The sequence below is a fragment of the Orycteropus afer genome, unplaced genomic scaffold (assembly GCF_000298275.1).
Source record: "Orycteropus afer afer isolate SDZICR_OR568_19922 unplaced genomic scaffold, OryAfe1.0 scaffold00018, whole genome shotgun sequence".
Taxonomy (NCBI): domain Eukaryota; kingdom Metazoa; phylum Chordata; class Mammalia; order Tubulidentata; family Orycteropodidae; genus Orycteropus; species Orycteropus afer.
Genome location: NW_006921605.1, coordinates 19,336,762 through 19,346,374, shown reverse-complemented (window position 1 = coordinate 19,346,374; position 9,613 = coordinate 19,336,762). Strand labels below are relative to the sequence as shown.

The window sequence follows — 9,613 nt, the reverse complement described above, 5'->3', positions numbered from 1 at the left end:
GGATTGCCCAACCTTCCTTCCGAGGAGTGGCTGGTGGGTTTGAACCGCCAGCCTTCTGGTGAGCAGTCAAGTGCCTTAGGCACTATGCTACCATTTATTAATTTTCTTTGTGGTTACTCTCAGATTTACCTTTACTTCCTGAATTTAAAACAATCTCTTATTTCTTGATATCATCTTGACTTCTCTCCATATGGAAGTTGTATTATTTACTATGGCATTCATTCCTCCTTTTTGTTTTGAAGTTGTTGTCAATTACAGATTGACATCTCAGTTACCTTGTTTTCCTTTTTTTGCCTTTATTTTACTTTTGAGAATTCTTTACCTGGGTTGGTATCTCAGTGATACTTTTGTGTGTTTTAAGCTGAGGTTGTTGTCTGGTGTTGTTGATTCTCTGTCCAAAGAATTCCCTGTAATATTTCTTATAGGGTTGTTCTGATTTTTACATTCTCTTAATTTCTGTTTATCTGTGAATGTCCTAATTTCATTATCGTATTTGAGAGACAGTTTTGCTGGGTATATGATTCTTGTTGGCAGTTCTTACCTTTCAGGGTTTTAGATATGTCATTCCATTGCCTCTTTGCCTGCATGGTTTCTGTCAAGAAATCAGAAGTTAGGTTTATTGGGTGCACTTTTGTAGGTAATATTTGAATTCTCATAAGCTGCTGTAATATTTTATTTCTCATAAGCTGATGTCACAAATCTTTCTTTGCCTTTAGTTTTGGAAAAGTTTGGTTATGATATGTCTTGTGATTTTCTTTTGGGGTCTATCCTCTATGCAGGTCCTTCAGCTTCTTGAATGGAAATCTCATCTTTCATGATATTAGGGAAGATTCCTGCCAGCAAATAAATAGTCAAAGATTCTCTCTGTGCTTTTATTTGTATCCTCCTCTTCTAGAATTCCAATCAGGTGTAAATTTTCCTCTTGACAGTGTTCCATATAACTTTAGACTTTGTTCATTTTTCTTCATTCTTTTCTCTGATTATTCCTCCATCAAATTAGTATCAAGGGATTTGTCATCTGTTTCATTAATTCTTCTATTGATTAAATTCTACTTCTGTGTCCTATTGCATTACCTATTTCTGATATTTTATTGTAATCTTCTGGATTTCTAATTGCTGTTTTTGTATGGCTTCTAATTACCTATGTATTTAGTCATTTTATTCTTGTATTGTTTTCCTGGATTATTCTAGAGTTTTGTCTGTGTTTTCATTGGTTTTGTCTGTGTTTTCTTTTATCTTTTTCTTGATCTCTTTGAGGAACCTATGTATATGTCTTTTTAATTTCTTATCAGATAGTTCCATTACCATATCTTCCTCAGGAAAGTTTTCTAGCCCTTTATTTTGGTCATTTACTTGAGCCGTCTTGTCCTACTTCTTTGTGTGACTTGATACTATCTTTTGTCTCTAAGGTATTAAGGTGTTATTTTATTGATTGATTGATTATGTTTGTTTCCTTTATCCTGATTTTTTGTTTGGATATATTCAAGTGGGTGGGATGGGTATGTTATGCTGGTCAATAGTCTGGTAACACTAAAGCTCTCGCCACCTGTCTCTGGGTGAGCAGGGCAGTGGCTGGTAGTATGATTTCAGGTCTCTGTTTACTGTGTATACAGGATGTCTGAGACCAGACATTGGCCACTGTCTGCCATCAGTCTAGTGGCACGGGAACAAGTACTGGCACTCGTCAAGTGGGCACAGGGGAGTGTGCTGTCCTCTCGCTGCTCATTGGGTGGGTGGAAGAGCAGGCAGCCTAGGGGGTCAGAGTGCTCTCATACCACTGTCAAGGAAATCACCAGGCTGGAGGTGGTCACTGGAACATTCTTGTGCTGCTCAGAGGCAACAGGTCTCTGGACATGGGACAAGGTCAGGCAGGTGGGCAAGGATGGGGATGGTGGACAAGGCTGGAGAGGGTAGGAAGGGGGACTCAAACTATAGTCCCTGGCAGTCAGGGCTTCAGGGATAGGAGGATTCATGCCTCTAGTCACCAGGATTGTGGGGTAATGGGGAACACATTCCTCAGATCACAAAACAAGATTGTCTGGACACTCTCCATTGGCTGCAACCAGCAGTCAGGACCTGGCTCTGCTCAAGTGCAAGGAGATGGGGGCTGCCTGTAGTCTGGTCAGGTGGGGACTGCTACTCTTGAGTAAACCTGGATCCTAGCTCCTTCCTCATTCTGTGTACACCAGTAACTATGGAACTCCTCCCTGTGCATTCCCTCCTTAGATCCAGATCATGTTCTGCTCACCTTCCTTCCCTCCAGGTGTATCTATTCCATTTCTCTGTTTTATATTGGGCATGTCTTCCTGTGCTCCTTCTCTAGAATCACTACTAGCTTTGTCTCAAGATGGCCATGCTGAGCCAGGATGGCTGGCAGAGTTCCTCCACTCTGTGCCCCTCTTTGTATGCTCTGTTCATTCAGTTTCTTCTTATTGTTGATGTTCAATTCTTTATACTTCTTTTTGAAGTTCAGGGTTCCAAAATTGGCATCTGTATCTGTTTCACTTTTTCTTTTGGGTCTTTGCTGTAGAAGGATGGCATGATGTCTAAAAAATGGTAAAACTACCATCTTGACCAGAACTTATAGCACTATCCTTGAAATAAATCCTTAAGACTTTTCAAGAAGGTTATGAACTAAATAAAGGACTTATTTTTAGTGGTATGAATTTCTTATTAGAATGCAACTTTTTGGCCTGAGGACTTTTAAAAAATATTTCATGCTTTAAAGTGTAAAATATTTTTTACACTAATTCTCATACATATGTACAATATTTCATAATTTTAAAAATCAGAACTTCATGTCAGTTGCTCATAATCAGAATTGCCTTTTTTTTTAACATGATAATTATATGGAATGATTTCAGCCTTATAAACATAAAATGCTATTTAAATTTGAGTTAGAATGAAATGTTTTGGTAATACAGTTTACATGTCTGTGGAGTAATATTTGACTTCAGAGAAATTTCTAGACAATTGTGTTGTCTTTGCTTATATGCAAAATGACCCTACAACTCATCACTAATATTGAATGGACTTAGAGTTGCTTTTTTGTCTACAGTGATATGTTGTACCAAGTATCCATGTTCCTTACTTACAGCACATATTCATTTAAAATCTGTAGTGACATACTGAATCGTGATGTTCCCTCCCATGGCAAAATCTTACAAATGTTTCCCATATATAGGGAATGAAGGGCTGTGACCTGCAACTGGCTGATGAGGGTCTCGTGTCAACAAACCTGACCTTAATGACACAATTATTACCTAAAGAAAATAGGGTGACTATGATTTTTCCAGCAATCTATATCACTTATTATGTTGAATCTAGGATACCACTATCTATAGGAAACACCATTATTTCATGTGTCACTATAAAAGAAAGAAAAAAACTATGCCAGTTCTGCCACCATTCTTTATTATCACATCAATTATAAAATGTATCCTGATTTCAGGTGTTAAAATGTGAAGAAGAGAAAAAGTGTGTCTTAGAATCAATGAAAAACATCTTAATATATAATGAAATATTAATGGAAATTTGTTTTTACTTGTCACGTTTTCTAAATGCAGATCACTAGAGTGTGCTGGTTGCTTTTGTCCTCCTTTGCAGCCACTTTACCCTTCCAGACAGCATCTTCCTACATCTGGCTTTCAGCATCTGGCTGACCTCTTCCCATCCCACAAGACTTCTACACAGAAGAAAAGGAATTAAAGTGTTGAAATTGTTGACCATTCCTTGCTCTCCTTGTTTTCTGGGCACAGACTTGGAACAGCATTAGGAACTTCTAGAAACACTGGAGTGTGTGAGCTAAGCCCAGAAAATACATGATCCAAAAGAAGCCAAGAGTTCACAAAATAAAGCTTAATTCATACCCTTATCATCTTTTGCCTAGATCATTGCACTGCCTCCTAACTATCTTCTGTCCTCTGGCCTCACCTTTTTGTGATCCATCCCTGAGACTTTTGAGCCATAGTCTGTCTGTTCATGTCACTTTCCTGCAATAAAAGTCCTATAGCATAAAAAGGCCAATTGTAATCCCCACCTCATCTATTGTCTCTCTTCTCCAGTAACTCCCCCTGCTGTTTTCCACCTCAGTGCCTTTCTACATGCTCTCCCTTTGCGTAGCATGCCCTCCCCATTATCCTTGTATGCCTGTAAGTCTCCTATTTATCTTTCAAACTCGAGCTCAGCTTGTCATCTTTTCTTGGAGGCCTTCTCAGATACTTCTTCTGTGCTACCATGGACATAGGTCTGCTGTGATTGTCACATTGTATAATAATGTATTTGTTTGTATTACTTCTCTTACTTGATCATGAGTCCCTTGACAACAGGGACTCTGTCTTCTTTACTTCTGTATATTTGTTATCCTCAGCACCTAGCACACAGTATCTCTGGCAAATAGCACAATAAGTGTTTAACTAATTAATGTTGTTTTGGATAGCAGTGATCCATTTATGTCTCCCCAACTATCTCCTTCCTATTAGTCTCACATGACCAGTCTGTGCCGTATTCTTTCAAGGTTGAAAATAGATAAATGAAAGAGTCACTTGCTTTACTACATTCTATTTAGTGTCAGTATCCCATCCAAGCAGACATTGGCTATTTCCCCAACTCAGAGCTACATCCTGTCTGCCTCTTCAAACTCCTTAGATGTTTCCCTTTGAGAAAAGACTATTTGTGTCCCATAACCTCATCAGATGCTTGACAAGCTAGGGAACAAATTCTATTACTGGTCTCTTAGGAAGAGATTTCATTCCTAACTGCTATGTTTACAGTAATAATCCATTTTGTGTTTTACAGAAATAGCTTCAACTTAATCTCCTGTCTTCCAAAAGTTTTAACAGTTTTTGATTAGACTTGTATAAAACCCAGAGAAAACAACTCCTTGCTGTTGGATTTTGAAAACTCCAGATTCCATCTTACATAATAGTGTTGTTTGTTGCTAAGATGAAATTGGCCAGCTGTGTTAATAACTATGTCTAACTATGAGCTGAAGATTGCTGCCAAATTACATCATAATGTAAGCCACAGAGATGGTACAACAAAGCAAAATGCCAAATGGAACATTTCTTCTCATATAAATGTGTTATCCAGTGGGGGAGAAATGGGCCAGCCAGGGCAATATAATTCCAGGCTAGAGCAAACAATACAGATTTCCAGATGGGCACTGGTTGTGAATTTTCAACTGTGTTCTGTGAATTGGCATCATTAGTGAAAGACTTGATCTGAAATAATAAATCTTCACCATCATGCCTGGGTAATACAAACAGTTAACATGCTCAGCTGTTCCAGCCCAAAGGATGGAAGTTCAGGTCCACCCAGAGGCACCTAAGAAAGGCCTGGAGATCTGCTCCCAAAAAAATCAGCCACCAGAAACCCTGTGGAGCAAGTTCTAGTCTGACACATACGGGGTTGCCATGAGTCAGAATCAACTCCGTGGCAACTGGTTTATATTTTCTTCAGGCACTTTAAATTCTTCTGTGAAAAAGAATATATCTGACATCCCCACACTCCTCCCAGGATATTAAAAGGGAGGTCTGCTGCAACCCGGTCCCTATTAACTATTAGAAATATTCCAAATGGTTTGTTTTATGCAACAATAAGGTGACTTTTTTTTTTTTTTTTAATTGTGATTTGGGTGAAAATTTACAGAGCAAATTCACCTTCCATACAGAAGTTCACATATACTTTGTCCCATGACATTGACTGCAATCTCCCACAGTACAACAGCTCCCCTCCCACTTCCTTCCCATAGCCGTCTCTTCCCTGTGTCCTACCCTCTCGTGCAGTCCTGCCTCCCAAGCTGTCTCCCTGTGCATACATAGCCCTTCTGTTCTCCTATGAGTGATCTCTCCAAGGAGTGTATCTACCTAATCTGCCCATGAGACAGTTCATATGCCTGTCTTATGTTTGGCTGGAAGCCACAGGAGTAGGTTCAATTCCAGACCTTGAAGGACAGCTAGGGGCCATAGTCTCATGGGTTCCACCAGGCTTTATCAGACCAGCAAACCAGGTCTTTTTTTTTTTATGATTTTGAGTTTTGCTCCACATTGTTCTCCCATTCTATCCAGGATCTCCTACATAGACCCCCCTTTGAGTGGTTGACAGTGGTAGCTGGGCACCATCTCGTTGTTCTGGTATCATAGTCATATAGGCTGAGGATCACATGATGTACTAGTCCCTCGGACTAATTGTTTCCATGTGTCATTGGTTTTCTTCTCCCCCACCACCACATGAGGAGAGACCCATCACTGCATCTAGATGGCCACTTGCAAGCTTTTAAGATCCCAGTCACTACTCACCAAAGTAGGATGTGGAACAAGGTTTTGTGTAGTATGTTATGCCAATTGAGCTTGATGTCACCTGTGATCATGTTTCGAAGCCCATGGGTCCAATGGCTTGCTTCCTTTGGGTAGCTGGCTGTGGCCAAGTAGTGACTACAAACAGTGATTTTTTTTTAATAGTTTCTTATGAGTGTCTAACCCAGTCAAATTCTGAAGCTACTCTTGCTTTCTGACCAGAAAGCAACTACATATACTAAATACACAGATTCATTTTATTTTTTCCTCAGCTGTCAGACATATGAACTTGGCAGAGAGGAAAGATCACTTGGTTAAAGAACAAGAGACCAAACTTCTTTGTCAAGTAAATAATGGTACCATTAATACCGAGACTCATCTGTTCAGGACTTGGAACCTCAGACAGGACCAAGCCTTGGCCCTCCTGTGAAGAACTGGACAGAAATGCTAAGTGTTGATGTTGAAAGTTCCAAAATAAAACCAAAAATACTTAAAGACAAGCCATAAGTAGAGCTATTTTAAGAGTAAATGTACCTTCTGGAATGGTTCTGTTTTACTTCATAAGCCCTTTTTATCCTTGAGGAAGGAAAAGATTACTTAAAAGGCTTATCTGAATGGAAATTACAGGTAGTTTTGGTTATCCATATGAGTCAGTAGCGGTTAAATGTGGCCAAGCCCAAATACAAAAGGCCAAAATTTGCACTTAAAGTGGAAAAAATTACAAGTGACCATTTGATTTGAATTTCAGTTGCTTTTGCTTCCCTGATTAGATTCCAGCATTTGCAAACTAAAATGCTAGCTGCACCTGCCAAAAATTATCATTTTCTGGTTTGTCATTGGGGTAGGTGGCTGCAATAAAAGGAAGGATCTGCTGCCTACCACATCAGTCATCCAAGTCAATTTGGAAAAAGAACTTCTCTATCCTCTTTATTTAAAATGAAGCATAATTTCTGCTATCTTCTAACAATGTTTACTATCCTTCCTACCCCTCACCCATTCTTAAAAATAAACCTATGTGTTTGAGCTCTGGTGACGTAGAGCGTAAGGCATTTGACTGCTAACCCGAAGGCTGGCAGTTCAAACCCATCATCTACTCCTTGAAAGGAAGGTTGGGCGATCTACTTCAGTAGTGATACCACCTCGGAAACCCAAGAGAGGGGTCACTATGAGTAGTATTCTACTTGACGGCAGTGAGTTTGGTTTTGTTTTTATGAATTTGAAGTCCCTTAGTTCAAGTGAAACAATACATTTGTTCAAAGATGAACTTAGTAGAACTTGTGTCTTCAGATTTCTCTTTCTACTATTGGAATGATACTCAGAGGATAAATAGGCAATCATAGAATCTTCACTGTATCAAAGATCATAAACAGTGAGCATTAGCACAAAAAGGTTTCTTCCTGCTTTTTCCTTCATGCATGATAGCTATATTGTAACTCTGACTTCATTATTTCATATTCAGAAGAAAAGAGCCTGTCCCACTTCTCTTATGTTTAAGCCTATTATCTTCAACAGTTCTGACCCTCCTATAAAAATGGTTGCAACTAGAAACGTCTGTCTCAACTAATGAAGAAAATGAATGAAAACTGGGACAAGGATCATAAGACAGTGATTTCTGACTATGGTTCTCTAGGTTTCAGGGCCCAGTAGTAGAGGTTGGCCATAGGTGGCCATATCTTTATAAAGGCCCTTCTCTGTATATCCCACCCATGCATAGTCTAGTAGAAGGTTTGTAGATAGGAACAGAAACCAAAAGCAGAGAAGATAGGCTGAATAAAAAAGATGAAACCAAGTAAATCTGATCAAAGGTGATACTTCAGTAAATTTATCATTATAGTATCACCATATATTGTGAGTTCATTTAAGTGTTTTCTTCATTATTTTTCTTTAAAAATTTCCTTCCTGGAGAAGGCAGCTAAAATCATTATCCTTGGAGATAAAGTAGAAATAACATTAATCATTCACAGATATACTGTCACTGAGACTGAAGAGGCCAAGAACCACCTATCCTCAGTCTGTGTGCTTTGTCTTTAGCCCTGACAGCTGCAGCCGGAAGGGGCAAACTGGAGGTGTGCCGTCTGCTCTTGGAACAAGGAGCAGCAGTGGCCCAGCCAAACCGCCGAGGGGCAGTGCCCCTATTCAGCACTGTTCGCCAGGGCCATTGGCAGGTAAGCAGGACAGCTAATTGTCCCTAACACAGGAGCAAGTTCTGGGTGGGAATTTCTGATGCAGAGAGGGAAAAAAAAAAATCCCAAACAAAGTTGGAGTTAATTGTAAACTCTCAGTATTCATTGAGTTTGAAGTCTTGGAACTTTGCTGTTAATCTAGTTAATTGAGAATATGACCAGCAATCAGCATTCAGGATCATCGTTATGGTCACTGTCGTATAGAAGGAGTAGCTGCTTTTGTCCTGATCACAGAGGGACCTTTTTCTCCCATTTCACACTATCCACAGGTTCCTGGGAAGTTTCATTTCTCAACAAATCCCTGCTCATCACTTGCTCATCGGTGTCTCGGACTTGCTGAAAGAAAGTGCATTATATGCAAACTGTAGTTATATGGTCTTTCCAGATGTTTGGGTTCTGGATAAATGCTAACCTACCCACTTAGGGAAGAGCTCTGGTAGCATAGTGCCTAAGGCACTTGACTGCTAACCAGAAGGCTTGTGGTTCAAATCCATCAGCCACTCCTCAGAAGGAAGGTTGGGCAATCTATTTCGGTAGTGATACCACCTCGGAAGCCCAAGGAGGGGTTGCTATGAGTCAGGTCCAACTCGACGGCAAATAACACCACCACCACTTAGGATGGAAAAGAAAGTGTACTGGTAATAATCTTTGGAAATATTTGAGTAGAAAAAAGGCTCTAGAACACAGTGTTAAAGAGTTATCAGGGGATCTTATTTCTTTTCAGTTTAGTCATAAATACTCACTGCAGGCAGGTTTGCAGCTCCTAGAGATTAATAAAATGGCATTGACACAAGGAGTGACTTGTGTTGGAGCTTCCATTAAGGGATTGTTTAGTCTATATCTTGGCCTTTTTTGTCTTAAATTCTTTTTTACTAAGTGACTGAGTCAGAAGTTCAGAGTTGAATACTTCTCATTTAGCTGTCCCTGAAAGAGTCAGGAGGAGACCTGTGGCACAGTGGTTAAGCACTCAGCTGCTAACTGAAAGGTTGGCAGTTTGAACCCACCAGCCACTCTGGGAAAAAGACGTGGCAGTCTGCTTCCATAAGGTTTACAGCTTGGAAACCTGGGGGGCAGTTCTACTCTGTGAGTAGAAATCAACTCGACAGCAATGAGTTTGGGCTTGAGAGAGTCAGA

General features: G+C 39.8%; 1 protein-coding gene across 1 annotated transcript in view; it reads left to right on the top strand.

Annotated features, from left to right (window-relative positions):
• TANC2 (tetratricopeptide repeat, ankyrin repeat and coiled-coil containing 2) overlaps positions 1 to 9,613 on the top strand; it is a 413,117-nt gene that overhangs the window by 384,560 nt on the left and 18,944 nt on the right. Inside the window, exon 18 of the mRNA XM_042783546.1 lies at positions 8,328 to 8,461. Coding sequence (XP_042639480.1) covers positions 8,328 to 8,461 — 134 coding nt within the window. The remainder of the gene's footprint in view (positions 1 to 8,327; positions 8,462 to 9,613) is intronic.